Raw genomic sequence first — 18,982 nt, forward strand, 5'->3', positions numbered from 1 at the left:
ATTAACCGCACACCTACAACTTCTTCCTCTTTCCTTCTCTCTCCGTCTTCACCTTCATCCTTTCCAGCGGCGTCGGCCGTAACTGGGGCTGGGCGTCGGCAGGCAGCAGCATCCTGGCTGAGTTTGGGACGCTCCACATGGAGTTTGTCCACCTCACCTACCTGACAGGAAGCCCCGCCTACTACCAGAAGGTAACACAGTGAAGTCAGGATGGTTAGAATTCCCTGTTCAGATTAAAAGCACAGTTTATAACGTTGCCGCGCTGCTGGATTCCCATCAGGTGATGCACATCCGAAAGCTGCTAGCCAAAATGGACAGACCCAACGGGCTCTACCCAAACTACTTGAACCCCCGCACAGGCCGCTGGGGCCAACGTGAGTAACCTTTACAGCCAGATTTAAATTGTGCAATAACACACTTTTGGTAGTTAAACAAAACTGTGGCTTAAAAATATTTTTCAAGCCACAGAAAAGAACGAAAGTTAAGGTGTCATTGAAAACGATATGTATTAATCTCTGCATCACTGATTCATACCCCGCCAGTTGGAGGAAGTGTTAAAATGTCCCTGCGAGCTCCAAATGATCATGTACTTGGTACTAAGTGCTATGAAGAGAAACAGGAGGAATTAACACTAAGTGAAGAAAGCAGGAGAAGTGCTGCAGAATGGATCTTCTTTAATGAGAGCAAATTGAAGCGAGCAGAAGAAGATGGAAGAGGGGGAACATGGCATCCCCGCTACATTGATTACACTTTGGCTCTGTGCCCGGGGAAATGAACAGCTCTCACAGTGAAGTTGGACGTGCCGTGACGCACTGTTCTTAACTCCGAAACCTGTCATTTCTGGTTAAGGTCATTTTCAGCTAATCTATAATTAAAGCTGATGAGATACCACATTATGGCTGGATACACCTGACAGTAATTTGATCCCACCCAGGGCGACACGTGGTGACGGATAGAATAAGAAGCACAAACTATGATAACGTGCAAATTAATGAATTATAATTATAGTTAATTATTATATTATCCTTAAGTCAGTGCAGTTCTTTCTATATTTACTCAAGAGTTCCTGGTAGCTGGAATAGTTGACCAGTTGTGTCCGAATCCTTAGGTTTTGGGAGGAACCTCGACGGGTTCTAATGTTCTGTGCCTTGCATTTGTTTTTTAGGGCCCAGTACATTCTCTGTGCTGATAACTGTCCTGCTGTCTTGATCTGTGATGGGTCGGTGCTCCACGCTTTTCTAAATTGGGCCTGTCTTACACTATGGTGTCACTCCTTTCATCTAATCAGGCAACGTCATCTTCTATCTTTTAGTCAGGACGTCTCATTTTATCTGTGAAGGATGCTCTGAACACGGATACTTTTCTTCCTTTCGACGCATTAGAATATTTCATCCAACCGTTCACGAGGGAATATTAACTATTCCTATATGTTGATTTTCAGCCAGAGTTTTGAACCTCGGAAGGCATTTAACACACGCTCAGATGGTGGATGACAAATGTGTAGAGGGTCGGGGTTTGTTATCTCTGAATTCACACAGAATATTAAAATGTTGTGGATATTAAAATATTCCTTTTTCAGTGTGCACTTTCCTTAGAAGTGTTGTTTTTACTGATTGCTATAATTTTTGCCTCGTCGATCGGATAAAGCTGTGCACCCAGAGTTTTCTCAAGTTTAGTGAAAGGAAATGAAAAGATGAAATCTGTTTAAAACTGTATACGTCTTCTCTTTCATTTATTCGGTGGAGTGAGCTGCTACAGTAAAAATTGCCATATTAAGTATATTCAATTTCCAAGAGTCTTATAAATAAATTGGAACCAGCAACAGACATATAGAAGTGAAGCACAGAATCCAGAGCAGCTCATTGTAATAATAACTGATGTGGTCCTGCAACATGAACTCTCTCTCCTATTTGTTTTACTTGTTGACAAAGCAAATTACGGGCACTCGCGCGTGGATGGACAAATGGAGAGGCTCATTAATGGATAGATAGGTGACTTGACAGGCAGACTGATGCTCTTGTAAGTGCAGATTGTGGCCTAAAAGCAGAAGGGAATAAATGGCTGGAACATGGAGGAGCGAGCTGACTGATGGATGAGTGAGTACATTAGCAGATGGATAGTTAGCTGGCGAGCTGCATCACTGGGCCGCTTCTGACAGATGTTTTATGTTTGTGTCTGTGTGACTCATTAAAACAAAATGTGGGCACTTGCTTGTGCGCGGGTGTCATTGCGTTTTGCTACCCATACACACTTTTACGTATATGTGTTGTGGTGTAAAACAAGGACACATTAATTAGCTGCCGTAACTAGCGGTGGTTTAATTAAAGCTCGTCTCTGCAAACCGAGCCCCCTGAGCTCTGCAGGATGCTGCTAGGATGGAGTTGAAGGTGAGAGGGATCTAATATTATAGAAGTCAGAGGGACTCCAAATTAGTGTTGATGAATTATTGCTAAATGAAATTGAAGAGGTGCAGTGAAGCGGCCCTGACACGTTTTGAAAACTTCCATTGAGCATGCAGTGTAGACGAGTTGACTGTACGTTACTTATAGCATCACTACAAACACACAGGTTGACAGTTGCTGTTGATGGAGATTCTCAGTCATCCAGGTGGAATAGTCTGAAGGTTGAGTCATGTCAACTTGATTTCTAGCTGTTGCTGTTTGATCGCTTTGAGCTGTTAATGACAAATGTTTTACAGTCGTACGTCGTCCTACACATCGTCCTGCTAAATTAGTTTTCCATCTGAAAGTGGAAGTTTAGTTCAGACGTTCCCTGTAGACATTAGTTTGTTGTTACGACACTGTGCTGAGTGACTCAGACTCCCAGAGGAGAAGTGTCCAAATCACAGATGGGGCTCAGCGGAGGCTTTCAACATCAGCCCTCCGGCTGTGTAACTCTGAAAGTTTGTTTTCAGATGTAAACTAAGGCGGGCCAGTGACATGGTCTCATTTGTCAAATGTGCCCTGTCTTGAAACATCAGTCTGGACAAAAACCAAGGAGCGTATTTTACTTTAATGTTGCTGAAGCCAAAATGGGTGAAAGTCCGTTGGCTGTTTTTACTCCGAGCCACTAGGGGGCAATAGTGACTGCTGTCGTGCCCTGCTAGTATAATGGCAGCACAGCAGTGTCCTATTTTCCCTAATATGAACAGAGAACCTCTGTCAGATAAACGTGTATCTACAGTATTTCCTGGTTTATTTGCCTCTTGATTTTCTGGACACCTGTTGTTGCTGCAGAGTCAAACAAAGACTGGACATTTAAATTAATTACACGACCGGTTAGACAGCGTTTAGAGCAGCAGCATTGACTCTGGAGGGTTTTTGTACATCATAAGCTGCTGTAGCAGGGCACTTTCATATGGAGGGTCTTAAACAGTGTCCTTTGTGGAATGATGAAATTTTGTTTTTGTGTGCATTAGCTCAGGCCTGCACGGCGACAGCTGAACGTGTGATTAGTCGTAAATATTGAGTGAGTTGAATGGGCTGTGGCATGAGGAGCGTGTTCAGATGAACGACTGTGTTCCTGCTGCATCTGTGTGTGTAGGTGCGCAGACAGTAGTTAAGACGGGCTAATGAGGAATGAGGCTGAGCTGCTCCGTCTTAATGAGATCCTGCTGTGACTGACAGCCTTATTACGCCGCGCTCCTCTGTCTTACTCACACCGTGCTGCCTACACGCACACATCCCCATCTTAACCTACTTGCTGCTTCACTCATTCTCACATGAAGCGGAAGCTGGATCTCCCTAAAGCATGTTTGATTATTGGAGAAGAAACTAATCTGTATTGTCACACAAATGTGAACTTTTCCTGCTAAATGTGCTCTTAAGAAGCTGAACCTTAAAAGTGTAGGTTGCACATACATAGTTTGTTTTATTGGGTGAGCGACGCTGCAGCAGTGCGTGTTCTCACTTTTCTCTGGCTGTGGTGCAGGAACGCGATCACCGCGTTCCTAATCCCATCATCAGAGGTTTCCCAGCTGGAAAAACAGCTGCCTGTGAGCACAGCTACAAGCCTACCATGTCGAGCCTTTCTGCATTTTTCATGGTGGAAAATTGCATTATTACAGTGTGACAGACATAGGTTTATATTGATTTTTCTTAATGGCGTTTGCTCTAGCGTAGGGAATAACTCTGCCTCGCTGGACACCGTCCACAGCTGTTTGCCCTTGGCTTGTGTTTTAAATTGGAGTGTGTTTGAAGCTGTGTGAAGTCGTCTGCTTGTGTATGTGTGGCTTTGTGTCTGTGCTTTAGTGTGTGTTTGAAGCTGCCTCCTCAGCAGACCCAGCCTTTGATTGACAGGCACTCCCTGCGTCACCTGGATCCTTTGGATGACGCCGTTGAGGGAGTGTGTGTAGGCGGACATTAGGTTGAAAGAATTGGGGGGTGATTGTGAAACAGTGAGAGGCAGACAAAGAACGGATCAGACGATGAAGGAGCTCTGTCTGTTCCAGTTTGTATTTTAATGTGAATTTTTTTATTAAGGGGCAGCGACAGGTTGATGTGGAATCGTCTTTCTTTTATTGTGACTTTATGCAACCTGTAATACAGCAGAGACACTGTTCTGGCTTTCATGAAGGCTGTCAGTTCAACTTTTCAGTTAGAGATTTGAGGAATATGAGATACATGATAAGACAATGCAAAATAAGCAGAGCTGGAAATGATTATACTCAAACCTAAAGTGCTTATTGTGACACTACACAATAAATAACAAAGCCTATTTGATATGTCGTAGTTAGAAGATGGGCTGCACTTGTTGAACACACAGGGTTTAATATAACACAGTCTAACAAGCAATTCACAATCATTCAGTTGTTGAAAAGTAGAGACTAAACCAAAATACACAAGCATGTGAGTGCATGAGATGGTGACAACTCCTGTGAGCCTCACAGTTCAAGGTCTTTGTAGTAAAAAAAGAAAGGCTTATCACTCAATTGCGGCTGTGTCACTGTGGAATTATTCTGACTGTATTGTCGTGGCTTCGCTATCGCTTCACTACTTATAAATTATTCTGCTCCTGAACAGAAGACAGAGGATCTCTGTCCTCTCCTTAACTCCACTTTCCCAACTACAAAACAATGACTCTGACTTCTTCTGCTGTAGCTGCCTAACAAGAGTCGTCACGTTGCATCCTGTTGTGTGCTAGAAGTCCATTCAAGGTTTTTCAGGATTAGTCCCAGAGTTGCGTCAAGCTGCTGGAACATAAAGTGGACGAATGAAGTCCCTACAAATACAAAGATTCATGCTTTGAGTCGGCTTTTATACACAAAATCAACTGGTGTCATCTGGTGGAACACCTGTGAGAACGTCACCTGTTAGGTGTCTGAAACAATCATGATAATTGGGATATTAAGCTGTTTTTCCTTCCTCAACCAGACTCAAAATAGCTTTTCAGTGCTCCACCAACCAAGTCGGATCATTTGGCACGGGGACGAGCCACCAGAAGAGGCTGATGAGCTGCCAGAGGCTGGCGCAGCACAAAGGCTGAGCCGATACAAAATGCATCCAGGTCTCGTAGTAATTCCCAGCCCTGGGTGTAATGGTATGAGTGCTGCATTTGAAGCAGGGGACTTACTGAAGTAGCATTCTTCATGCTGCATTGATGAAAACATTCCATTTTATATGAACATGGCTCATTAACTGCCAAAGTAAAAACCCTGACGGCCCAGAGAAAGTCTGTGACGCTGAGTTCTGTAGCTCTGCCTTAATACCTGTTAACTGTGCTTAGCTTTACATTACCGTGGCTTCATACATTCAATCTTGGTCTCCAGCTGACATAGTCATAATAAACCCAGCCGCCGGTACTTGTGCAGCCAGTGACAGGAGCACATCACTACCACACTCTGCCTCCAGTAGCATCTCCAGGATTGTTTGTGGGGTTTGAATTGTTTCTGTGACAAAGAATGAATAATTCATTGCTGCTTCTTTCTGATTCTCCGTGCGTCTCTCCCGTTTACCTACGGGCGTTTTAATCACATCCAGAAAAAGGATCCGCTTAGATGAGACACAAAGCATCTGCTCAGATATGGAATGATTACACAGAGCCTGAGAGATTCATCCATTAGGTACATGGAGGATGAGGAATGTTTCACTTGCAGTCGGAGCTGGATAACTCTCTTTCATCCCTGAAAGCTTCCACAACTACACTTTGAGGATCCAAATGCCTCACAGAAGAGCTTGGAGGGGAAAGCAACAACGTCTGAGAGGTGTCGTTATGGAATTTATAGTACGATGATGCACGACTTAGCAAAGAAATGAGATTTGAGTTTCTTGAGTTTCACGGAGTTGTTCAAAACTTCTCTGAAGAGAGTAAATAGTGATTTGCTTAATGTGATCAGAATGACTGCTGGCGAGGGTCCCATGTTCACCGCATGGTGTCCCGCAAATTAGGGCAGTCAGGAAAGCTGTGTAAACTTCCACGAGGACGATCGGGGACGCTGAAATGTGAGCACATCAGGGAGCGGGTAAACAAAACGGGGAATGAGAGGAAACACGCTGCCAGTGTATAAACAGGGAGGGTTGAATAGACGCGTTTGATGCCAGATGCTGAACTCTGCCAAGGGCTTTAAAGTCAAAGAATTAATAATTCACCCTGCTCTCTCTCGCTTCTTCTCACCAGATCACACGTCGGTCGGAGGACTGGGGGATAGCTTCTACGAGTACCTGCTGAAGGCGTGGCTCATGTCCGATAAGACAGACACCGAAGCCCGCAAGACGTACGACGACGCCATCGAGGTGCGTCAGACGTGTCTGCGTGTGATGTTACAGTCACTCTGCTCTGAAATGCAGACTCGCCGTTTTAATGCAGCCGTCTGCATTAGGATTTGCTGCTCCGCCCCCTTGTTTGACCGTCACCGCGCTCTTGCTGTGCCCGCAGTGTCAGGATCCCATTCACACGCATGCACTTAATATTCCATCCACGTTCCTGCTTTTATAAAAACTTTGTAATTCACTTTGTCTGACCTTATCTCTTCAAATGTCTACATTCTCTCCCAAACATTCACATTCCTCTGAAGCTGTTTTAATCTCTGCCTGCATACAAATACTGACACACAATACTGCATTAGTAGCCTGTCCACATTCCCACCGCCTTATTCTACTTTGTACAATGTGCTTTCTTACAAATGAAGTGCTTCCCCTCAAATGTGTAAATCTCTTGTGTTCTCGTTAAGTGTTCCTCACACGCCTCACGTTCCTGCTCCCTCCCTCCCCCCAGGCCATCGAGCGCCACCTCGTACGCAAGTCCAACGGCGGCCTGACATTCATCGGTGAGTGGAAGAACGGCCACCTGGAGAGGAAGATGGGCCACCTGGCCTGCTTCGCCGGAGGCATGTTTGCGCTGGGCGCTGACGGCTCGCCCGACGACAAGGCTGGACACTACCTGCAGCTGGGAGCGGAGATCGCACACACCTGCCACGAGTCCTACGACAGGACGGGTAAGAAACCAGCGCGGGGTACGAAGCGGGCGGGCTGGACCGACGCAAATACGAGCTACATGCTGTGCAAAGTAACGGGCTCTTGAAGAAGGAGCTGCTTCAGCCTCATAAATATCCAAAATGTGAATCACAGTCCTTGTGAAGTTTAATTCAAGCAGAGAACCACTTCTAAAACCTAGTTTATCCGAAAACCCATCAACATTCGTGTCGTGCCTTCTAAACAGAAACTTACCCTCTGGTTAAAAAACAGATGTTCAAGGCTTCACACCAGTCAGTCAAACCTTCACTAAGCATTCACTGCGAATTCTGTCTGTAGTAAACAAAGGTGAAATTCACATGAGGCTGTGTATGAAATAAACACAGCACCTGTTTATGTGTTGATACTTCATCTACAATAGTTTTGCAGCATTGACCAGACCTGTCAAATTAATATAGTGGAGTAAAAGTAACAACATTACTTTAATACTTACAGTGAATCCAGTGCAGGTTGTGTTCAGCTCTGTTGCTGGGAGCGTATGCGTATTCTCTACTCGACAGAGACCTTTCAAAATACCTGTGCGGGATGTTTTAAGGAAAATATCAATAGCTGCCAGCAAAGAAACACCAGTGTGTGATCTTGCATCATGATTGAATGTGTAAGCAGCCCCAAAGTGTGTCTGCACAGTGGAGAGAAAGGATCGGTTGCTATGGCAACCGGTGAAGATGCTAGAGGGGACGAGAGGGTGGGGCAGTAGGAGACAAGTTTCCAGTGAGGTGTCGAAAGGTTTAAGAGCAGCAGCCAGGTCGTGTGAAGTTGGCCTTAATGAGCTGTGTGTGTGTGTGTGTGTGTGTGTGTGTGTGTGTGTGTGTGTGTGTGTGTGTGTGTGTGTGTGTGTGTGTGTGTGTGTGTGGCATTCACGTGTGTTGAGTGTTTTAATGAGTCCTGTCACTGCCTCGTCAGCTTTTCTGTAATTTTCCTCTTAATTGGCAGGAAACTGTGAAGAGGATAAAAGCCACTAAAATCAATGTTTCTTTATTGCTTCCACACACACACACACACACACACACAGTAGTCGCTAGCAACTGAGCCATAAAGACAAACACAGAGCAGAAGATGATGTTTATCTACTGTCTTCTCTTTTCCTCCCTGTTTTTCTTCCCACTATCACTTCTTTTACTTACTTTGCCACATCCCCTCCCTCCCTCCCTCCCTCCCTCCCTCCCCCGTCTCCCCTTCCTTACTGTCTTATCTACCTCGCTCTTGTCCCTTTATCCCTCTTACCTTTTATCTCATTACTTGCACCCCTTCCATTCCTCCCGCCTCCTTTTCCCTTTTCCATTGTCTTTTCTACCCCTCAGTGTTAAAGCTCGGCCCGGAGGCCTTTAAGTTTGACAGCGGCCTGGAGGCGGTGGCCGTTCGGCAGAATGAGAAGTACTACATCCTGCGGCCGGAGGTCATCGAGACCTACTGGTACATGTGGAGGTTCACCCACGATCCCAAATACCGACAGTGGGGCTGGGAAGCAGCACAGGTAACGACTGCATGAACTCAAATGGCTGCTGCTGCATTTATAACTAAGTAACTCTCACAATTATGCACCTTTGCATTAATGTAAAGTACAAACTCGACCGTATGGATCCGCTTTAAAAGGCTCCAGTGTGCAGCTGTGATAATTATGAATTAGGAAAGAACATAGAAGTGGAGCGTTGAATGATTTCGGCTCTAATCTTGGACGCACTTAAATCTGCGAACATTCAGCGCTGACATGAGCTGATGCGTTAAGAGCACCGTTATGCAAGCGTGGAGGGAGACGGAGCTGCAGCGGCGGCAGGTCGACCAGTGGAGAACCATTTCAAACCCTCCGGTTCCTGCAAACAAAAGAAAAAGTAGCCGTTTAATATTGAGTTCTACTCCCACCACTGCAAACGTGCTTCATTCTCTTACTGCTTTGTGTCTGTTGGTAAATGACAGTCTTTAAACAGTGAACCGAGCTCTTCAAACATGGATTCAGTGTCAGCGTGTGAGTCAGAGGTCATGCTGTGCATTATTAGAAGTGTTCATTTGCTGCCCTGCTAAAAGCATGTCAGCAGCTAAACAAAGTGTTTTCACGCCACTTCACACGACTCAGTGCTTTTAAGTAAAAATCCTGGCCAACCTGTTTGCAGCTGCAGCTTGTGGAACTGTTCCGTGGCTTAATAACAGGCCGGAAGCGATGTCTTGCAGGAATCTTGTTTGGTCTCTTCAGGACTGATGTGAGGCTTTACGATAGATTTGTGTCCATTATAGTCTGTGTGAGATGTGTACCTGTGGGCGGATGTGAGAACTCAAGTCTTTCAGGTGTTATTACTCATTAATGTTAAAGCTTTACTAAAGTAGAATTCCTCTTTATCCCCTTTCACTCCCTTGTTCCACTTCTCCTCCTGCTGAAGGATTAAGGAGCTTGTCTCGTTTGTCACGTTTGGCTTCGGAGTTTAAACAGCACGGTGTGTTTGTGACGTGTGACTGCTCTGATCATGAGTGACAGTGTAAAGAGCTGGTGCTGAACGGCTCATCGTAGCATCTTTTCCATTATTTAACACTGCATACATACATTCTAATGTGTAGATGTTTGATGTTGCTTTCTTACTGTAGATTCAGGCCTGTGAGTGTTGCACGGAGGCATCTCTGCAGAACCTCTGCACCAACTTTATATAACTGATTATTTTCAAATTTGCATGACAGTCCAGCTGTACATCAGAGAGATAAAGATTAGAAAAACAAAGTTAGCGTCTTTATGTAGACAGCAGTGATCTGCTGGGAATTGAAGGCATAGATTAAACAGCTGAGCAACGGCTGCGCGTCGGTTCCCAAGCCTCTGGTGAGTCACTCAACTCGACCTCATCTGGACACACATCACTAGATGAGCCTCTGTGAGGTCTGACCTGTTCCATGCACTGGCAGCGCAAAGGCCTCATGTCTCACATGACTTCTGGGTCCAGAGTGGACCTGCACGTCACACAGACACTGACACACCAGTAAATCCAACGGCGCTGCTTTTGACACTTCATACTGACACTAAATGTGTGCAGTTAATTAAGAAGCAGCTCTGGATGTACAAATCTAAGTCTCCTTTATTCTGAATAATCATTTAAAATGGGATGTTCTGCTACTTTTCATCATGTTTACCTTCAAATGACTACTGTGTCACTCCGCGTCAGCTTGGAGACGGCGCTGGAATTGAACTTGACACCACAGTTCATTATAGTCTCTCCAGCTGTGAGGAGCTCCTCCTTTAGCCTTTGAGCCGCGGTGTCAGAACAGGTACTTCACATGAGACGTTGACTTGGTTCCAAACATACTTAAAATACAAGTGTATAAGTATAAACAGTAGTGTGGCACTTTCTGCGTTTTGCCCTTTTCTTTTACATTCATGCTCGGAAGCATTGTCTGCCTCCCTGTTGGCCTCTTCATCCTCCACACATTTCCCCCAGCGCCTGCAGTCTCCCTGTGTTCACCCCCCCCCCCAGCTGCATCCATCTGGTCCGTCTAACCTGCCCCTGTTTGTCACGCTTCCTCCTTGCAAGCAGCCATTAACATTGACTTGGCTTTTAGCTGAGTGTGTGTGTCAGTGTGTGAAGGTGAAGCCCAGCTGCTGTAATGGAAAACGTGTCCTCACTTAGCCGCTGCACGGCTCCTCTTCGCCCTCCTCCTCATCCTCCTTTCATGGGTACAGATGGTGGTGGGGTGTGTATGTAGGAGTTTCTAGACGCTTCTGTTGAAATGAAACACAGCTACTGTACAATACACTCAGCTTAGCATCAGTGTAGCTTGTTTCGTAAATGGCTTTGCCGGACACTGCAGTGTGGATCCAGAAGGGCAAATATACGTCAGGCGCAGCAGCGCGTGAATAACGTGAAATACGCTCCCTGCGATGGAAATCCGCTGACAAGAAAATGGTGTGTGTGTGTGTGTGTGTGTGTGTGTGTGTGTGTGTGTGTGTGTGTGTGTGTGTGTGTGTGTTTGTGTGTGTGCGTCGCCGTTCATCAGACTGAAAGACAAGGACATGGATAATGATTTCAATTACATGCGTTAACACTGAAAGTCAATAAAATATGAGCGCGAGTAGCGGCCAGAATTTCTAAGGAGGCATCAGTTTGGCTGTAAGAGGTCCTGGTTGTAGATGGACGCAGCTCGCAGGTGTCGCCGGCGTCGTGTTGTTGTGCAGGGCCCGAGCTGCTCCAGGCGTGTGCAGCAGGGCCGCTCCCTGTCACTGCTCACTGACTAACATGGAGTGAGCAGCGTGGTGTTACACAAGCTCTCAGCGTGCAGGATGTTTCCTCACACCTGGATTTAGGCGCTTCATCCCATTCTTCCTGACAGATCCTCTTGAGCCTCCTCAGCGTCGCTGAAGTGCCTTCCTTGTTTGGGCCTTGGACGGCTGTGGTGTCTCCGCCTCCTGCTTGTTCTGAGGTGAACCCCCAGTGATGAGCGGGTCTGTTTGCACGGTGCGGACAGACGTCTGTTATTGTTGCGTGGTGTTTGTCATAATCTCTGTTCCGTCCTGACTGAGACGCCGCATGAATGCGTGTTTTGGAGGCTTTGCTGGAGTTTGTAGCTTCCAGGCTCTGCTTCTGGCTGAACCATGTGTTTTGGTTCTTGTTTGAAGCACTAAGATCCGTCTGTGTCCTTTAAGGAGTGAGATAAAGCCTCCAACGTGAGGCACAGGCAGGATTTGCATTGCAGATCAGCCCACACACCACAGACTAAGCCTGGAACCACTGGACGCTGTCTGTTGGTATGACTTTTGGATCTGATCAGATAATGTTCCTTCAAATCCACGCACGCGCACATTACGCCTGCATAAAAAGGCTGCGCTCACAACAGCTGAGCGCTAAGATACGTCTCCACGAAAAGCCTCGTTTTCCCACGTTGGAGCGTCTGCCAGCGCAGGAGCGAAGACGGCCTGCTCTCTAAACTCCTGCGTCGCAGCCGGGCGCTAAACGTGCTCCCACGGCGGTGAGACGCTTTGTGTGGAAGGACAAAAAGGCCTTAAAGAGAATAAAATGTGGGTGCAGGAGAGAAGCTGCTGGTTCCCGTGCGTCTCCCCAGGACTCGTTCTAATCTGTCACAAGCAAAGAAATTAATTACAGCATGCTCCTGTAAGCGTATTAAAACTGTGCTCTCCTCCTCCACCTTTTCTCTTTGCCCTTTTCATTTCTACACTCTCGCTCTTTCTCTTGCTCCTCCGTCTCTCCTGCCCTCCTTCCCTTCCCTGCTCGTCTCCAGGCCATAGATAAGTACTGCAGGGTGAGTGGCGGCTTCTCTGGGGTGAAGGACGTGTACTCCTCCAGCCCGACCTACGACGACGTGCAGCAGAGTTTCTTCCTGGCCGAGACGCTTAAGTAAGAAACACTAGTAGTTTGATTAATAGTGCTGATCTACAAAATCATCAGGATGATTGTCAATTAATTAATTATTCATTTTAGTGATAGTTGCTGTGATTTAGTGGGCGGTGGGACTTATCTGTGAAAAGAGATTGCAATGGTTATGGGCTCATATTTTATTTAACAATTTCCAATAAGAGCAGAAAATCTACAAGGTGCAAATAGAAAGGCGTCAGCATGTCAGTCACAGGGAGGTCCTGGACACGGCTTCAGCTACAGTATCAATCAACAATGGGTTCATTGTTGCTCAATGACATCAAACTTCATAAACACCTTTTTATTGTATGTCTCTCTGGTTCATCGTCGTCATTAATGGCTGAACTCAGGCTCTTGTGCTGCGACCCAGAGGGATGAACCTCTGGTTCCCTCTGCTGGTGGATTCTGGGCTGTTAACACAGTCAGTCACAGTCTGACAAAGATAATCAGGAATCGGAGCACGCTGCTGATTTTAATGTGTCTGAAATTACCCACAAAGCCTCAAATGCCAGTAAAATGTGTCCTTTTGAGGAGGAGATGTTAAAGGTCGCCCGCCGCACTCGGCGGTGACTTTGTGAGATGATGACATTTGGATTCCTCAGCGTTTTGCATCCTTTGGTGTGTGTTGTCTGCTCCAATCCCTGCTGGATGCCAGCCGGTCACATTAAAGCAACACATTAGCTCTGCGTTAAACGGCTGCCAGTCAGACCCGGCGGATCAGAACCCCTGGTTTAAATGTGATCAATCACTCATAGAACCATTGTTTATTAGTACTTCTGTTCCTGCTGACATCATTTTAACTGTAGACTGGCAGTGATTTGACTTTTTTCTTCTTGGCCTTCCTCACCCAACCCCCGTCATCCTCCCACCACCACCCGCCGCTCCTCCCTCCCCTTCCCCCTCCTCAGGTATCTCTACCTGTTGTTCTCCAGCGACGACTTGTTGCCTTTGGAGAGTTGGGTCTTCAACACCGAGGCTCATCCACTTCCCGTCCTTCACCTGGGCAACATCACGCTGCCCGGCAGCGAGCCGGCCCAGTGACCCACAAGCGGGGCCTGCTCCTTCGCTGCAGCACCAGGGGGCGCCACCTGCCCGCCCAGCTGCCCGCCTGCCTAAGACCCAACCACAGTATGAACACTGGACAAACTCACATTCAGACTGACACTGCTTCTGGCGGCAGACGTCCGCTGGAGGAGACAGAGAGAGGGAGGCGCCTCCTGCACAGACCTGCAGAGCGGAGAGGACTCCCTGCGTCCACGCTGGGCTCCTCGCCTCTCTCTGTCCTCTCTGCTCTAAACAGAAGGACAGTGGTTGTGCTGCTCAGCCTCTGCTTTGGCTTGATGAACTCTCTGAAGGGCCGAGCTCCAAGCTGGAGGCTTGATTTAGTTTCTTTGTTATAATTTTTAGTGTTTTCTTTGACCAAACTTTCTTCTCATACAGTCGCAGAGAGTGCGCATGGGATGTCATGAAGGTCACTTTGACACTGTACAGATGGAAGTGTCATTTTTCCAGGCAGACAAGCTTGAGGACTTCACAGGGTTTGTTAATAAGGAGTGTGGTTCGTTTGGATGAATCCCAAACGGGGACAGAGGGTGAATCCCTCAGCTTCTCTCTGACACAAGCCTCCCACAGTCGCCTCCACCAACTCACCAGATGAACTGGGACTCGTCACACCATCAGCGGGAGGCAGAGTTGTGGCAACGCGCCTCCTTGTCAAGAAAATGGACCATAATAGGTGGAACAGTCAACTACACAGAGGCAGCAGCAGCTTTTTCATCTTCACCTCCACATCGTCCTCCTCACTGAGCCACAGGTCGTTCCAAAACCGTTCTGCTGCTGCTCGGTTGGACGCTGCTTCTTTATCGCCCTCCTCATTCTCTGATCGCACTATTACACGGCTTCTCCACCGCTTATGAGCCCATTTCTCAACTTTGCCCTCCGATATTCTTCCTCGTGGTTCCCACCTTTTTATCAGTCTCCACACATCGATATCAGGTCACACTGTGTTTGATTTTTATGAAATGATCAGAGTAAATCACTGCTGTAGCGCTGAATAAATGAGGAGCCTTCTGTTGCGCCTCGCTGAGCTGCTACGTCACCTCGTATCAGCAGGTGAAATTGTGAGCGTTAAGCAATTCTGCTGTTTGAGCTCTAACTTCCATCTTTTATTTTTTGCATCCACGTTAACCATCAACAAGCAAAGTGCAAACACTCAGAGACTTTTAATCTCAGAGCTTCTGCGAACCTCTGATAAGTCCGACAAAGTGTGAAACTGTTTTTTCACAGTCTTAATTTGGAACAAGTTCTCTGGAAAAGTTTTCAGCAGCAGATGCTCAATCACTGCTTAAAGTCGATTGCGTGTGGTCGTGAGTCTGATATCTTAATTGCTTCTCTGTCATTTCTTCTCTTTGCAAGGATTCAACCCTCTCAACATTAAAGGAAGGAAGTTGAAGGAAGGAAAGAATTTTCCCTTGGTTCCTATGGTGCAATTACACATGTAGAGCAGCATCAGCAGCAATGCAAACACAAATATGAAGCAGTTTCGTGTGAGCGTTATCTGATTTTACAGTCCATTTCCAAAATTAGGCAGTAAAAAGTATTTATGGCAATAAAAGCAAATTCCCATTCATTGTTGAAGTCCCTTAAATATGGAAACATACTGCAGCTGACTGGGCTGCTTTTTATTCTGTATGTTCATGATCATGGTCGTCATCAGGTTTAAATTAGTGGCTGCGGTAGGTTTGTACGTGTCGCAGGATATCAAGTGAAGTAAATCCCATTTTCATTATCGCATTGGAGGCTTTCATTTTTCCTTTCCATCTGCCTAATTAATTCCGTGCTGGTAGGAATTTAATTATTACTTTAAACAGTTTTTAAAGTACAGTCGCTGAGTAGATTTAATGACATGTCCATTAAAGCTGTTCAGGCTCCTTCTTTGGACCGGGGGTTGTTCTGCTTCTGGTTCTTTTGAGCCGTGGGGTGAAGCCTTTGTGCTCTTTCTCAGTGTTTTTGTAGTTTGTTTGCAGTCTTTCCTCCGTCGTACAGATAGACTCAGATGTCCATCAAAGGATCAAGATGAAGGCTGGATCCCTCCTTCCAGCCGTCTCTCACCACCAGCAGGTCTCCTACTGCTTTCACGGTTCCTGTGAAAGATGTCTGACAGCAGGAGATGTGGTGTGACACTGGAAGCTGAAGTGAACGCCGGTGTTCGCCTGCAGACGAAGCAGGTGAAGCCCCGAGAAGCACAAATTATCTCAAAAGGCAGCACGAGACTCTGATACGTCCTCTTCTCATTACCAGCTTTCCATCTCCCACCCACTTTTTCAGTCTCATTGCAGATTTTTTTATTGGTCTCATCTCTTTGGCTCCGGCAGCTTCGCTCAGTGCTGACGGGGAACTTTTGTCCTGTGACTCAGAAAGCCCAACTTTAAATTCCTGGTTTATGTTTCAACCAGTGAAGTCCAGTCTGTCCACAGGACAGTGTCGCATATGATGCGTTTTGAGTTCCTTCGTGCTGATGATGCCACTCAACCGCAGCCGCCTGCTTTGTTTAAAGCTTAGGGAAACGCCTTTCTTCCTCTCCATCCTCCTCCCAGCATCATCTCCGCTTCCCTTCTTCATCTCAGCCATCTTCTGTTCATGCCGCACACTCCTGGCTCTCAGCTTCTATCCCCAGTCTAACATGCTCACCACAGTAACGCGTGGGCAGCCATTGAGTCGCTTTTGAAAACTGAGTGTTCTGTATTTGTATTTTTACTGAACTAAAAGAACAAAATTAAAGTATGTGTAAATATGTTTAAAACTGAGACACAAATTCAATAAAGATGTTATGAAAAGTGATCAGAAGGGCTGTTTCCTGTGAGAAGTTATTGCAAATATGTTGCTCCATATGTAAAAACTTCCAAACGTTCATCAAGCAGCATCTTCAGCTCTTACAGTATGTGAAGGAAAATTAATTGAACCCAGTTCGATGCCAAGAGAAACTCCTCATTAGTCAAAGTCAATATTTGAGTTGATGGGTTGTTCATAGCGACATATCGATGTTTGCGTGTTTGTTTGTCTTGGCAGAAGTTTCGTCTTCCTTACTTCTGACAAACATTTAGTAGAAAGTGGTCGGCGTTCCACCTGCGACTCACTAAAACGTAGTTCAGATGTTGCTTCAACACAAGAGATTCAAGTTGAGCTTAAATATTTAGCTAGAACCGAGGATCAGACATGTTTATTAACCCTAATGCTTCTTTATCGTCAGTAAATGTATATTAGGGCCCATTAGCGCCGGGTTCTTTCTGCTTGGTGTGTTTGCCCAGTAGTCTCACGCAGGATACAGGACTGGAGCTGATAATGAGAACACTCATAACCCTGAGCTGCGTGAGTCAGACCACTGATAATTTAGCCACATTTGGCAAACAGATGACAAATCTAACAAAAAACTGCTCAATATGTTACTATGACTGCTCTTAGAAGGGACGGTAGTTTTCTTCTTCTGGGTGTTTGATGTGGTCTGATCTGCCAGGTTCTGCGTGGGCCTCAGTGGATCTGGATGCTTGGTATCTAACCTGCACAGCTGCTGGTTTCTGCTCGTCACCAAACGCACAGACGCTGCCACGCAGGCAGCGCTGTTTCACCTGCAGCAGTCGTGTTTACCTTGTACACCTGCCAGTGCTGAGTCGTGCTCTGCAGCGCCACGCTGTGCGTTCAGCCCACACCCAAGTCACATCTGGGCGTCTGACAAACGGAATCTTCATGCACAGAAAAAGACCAGCGTCGACGTTATCGGGGAGAAGTCTGAAAGTTCCCTGGAAGCGGCTTTTGTTTGTCTGAGATAAAGTCAGAGGGAAAGTGAACAGGTGCTTCCTCCATCCGGTGCAATAGACACGCAAGACGTGAGCATGTGCATCAGGTCAAATTACTGCTTCCCTGTGAAGAGATGTATGGAGTCAGCTGGTGACACACACAAAGACGTTCATGCGCCCGTTTGCTGCAATAAGCAGTTCTGACGCTATATAATAATACATCGTATGAGTTATGGTAGACACTAGATGGAGCAGCTGTCTGGACCCAGATGATGCAGTGGTTAGCTGCAGATTATGTGAGCGTATGTTTACAGTGCACATTATACTTCCAGCTTGTGTTGCAGGACAATGTACACGCGGCGTCTCTCTGTTTGTGTTGGCTGCTGTGTGGTCGTTGACACAGGATCAAATGAGCTGCTCGTATTTGCGTCCGTGGATCCTTGGCTTCCTGACTGAAACTCAAGAGCTTTATAATGTTCTTCCTGCTGATGGGTAGATTGTGATGCTTCCATAGCACGTGAACATGGAAGGGAATGGAAACATCACCATCTACTCATCATCAGGAAGCTGAGGGTTTCCCATCGTTGACTCAGGCAGAGGTTCTGCTCTACGTTTAGTGCTGCGCTTTCACTGGAGGCCGTACCTAATAATGTGGCCAGTCAGCGTGCAGCTGCTCGTACGCTTCCGTTTTCAAATAAATGTGCTTTGTGCCAGTAAAACGACAAACACTGCTGTAACCAGTTGTGCGAGGCACCGATCCGTTTATAAGGTCACGGTCTGTGAACGCTGCTCCTCAAACGCACCGCGCTGCTTCGCTGGGAAAATAAATGAGGTACTGAGCCCTTTTATGTAGTTCTGCTCGTGCTTGGACTGAGGTTTAGGACTAGGACTGGAGTTTCGGGCATTATCCTGGTCCTCCTGCAGTCAACGTACTGTATCAGTGGCACTGTGACATTTAGCACACACTTCAGTTGTCACTGAAAAAGCAGCAGATGGTTTCTCAGGCCTCAGACGCGAGTCCTCCCTCATCATCTGTCGTACGTAACGCCGGCTGCATCTGTGGCCCTGTTTTGTTTGCAGTCAGACTCACCAGGTCCCCACGTGTCATTACGACGCGCTCACGTTAACGCACCAAGGCTGGTTTTCAGATATTTCATCCTGCTGAAACGCAGCTGCTCTGTTTATCAAATTACTCATAACCTTGTTTTGGTTGGCCTGGGAGCAGCTGAAGACAAATGGCCTCAGTGTGTGCAGAGACGGAGGCGCTGCTGGAAGTCCATGGGTCCATGGTTAAATGGGAGCAGAAAACACAACTGTCCTCATGTTTAAGCTTTGTTGTCTCAATCACCGACCACAAACCCCTTTTGAACATCTGCAG

General features: G+C 46.5%; 1 protein-coding gene and 1 long non-coding RNA gene across 2 annotated transcripts in view; one reads left to right on the forward strand and one right to left on the reverse strand.

Moving 5' to 3' along the window:
• The window catches only part of man1a2 (mannosidase, alpha, class 1A, member 2), a 68,083-nt gene extending 51,432 nt beyond the window's left edge, over positions 1–16,651 (forward strand). Inside the window, exons 8-14 of the mRNA XM_029136793.3 lie at positions 68–191; positions 281–374; positions 6,616–6,731; positions 7,213–7,432; positions 8,771–8,943; positions 12,678–12,793; positions 13,720–16,651. Coding sequence (XP_028992626.1) covers positions 68–191; positions 281–374; positions 6,616–6,731; positions 7,213–7,432; positions 8,771–8,943; positions 12,678–12,793; positions 13,720–13,852 — 976 coding nt within the window. The 3' untranslated portion in view covers positions 13,853–16,651. The remainder of the gene's footprint in view (positions 1–67; positions 192–280; positions 375–6,615; positions 6,732–7,212; positions 7,433–8,770; positions 8,944–12,677; positions 12,794–13,719) is intronic.
• Positions 9,162–10,653, reverse strand: LOC129603545 (uncharacterized). Its single transcript, XR_008693502.1, has 4 exons — positions 10,578–10,653; positions 10,039–10,138; positions 9,568–9,716; positions 9,162–9,280 (listed from the first exon to the last, which is right to left on the reverse strand). It is a non-coding gene; the product is annotated as an uncharacterized LOC129603545 (long non-coding RNA).
• Positions 16,652–18,982: the final 2,331 nt, after the last annotated feature.

This window comes from Betta splendens, chromosome 21, assembly GCF_900634795.4.
Source record: "Betta splendens chromosome 21, fBetSpl5.4, whole genome shotgun sequence".
Classification (NCBI taxonomy): domain Eukaryota; kingdom Metazoa; phylum Chordata; class Actinopteri; order Anabantiformes; family Osphronemidae; genus Betta; species Betta splendens.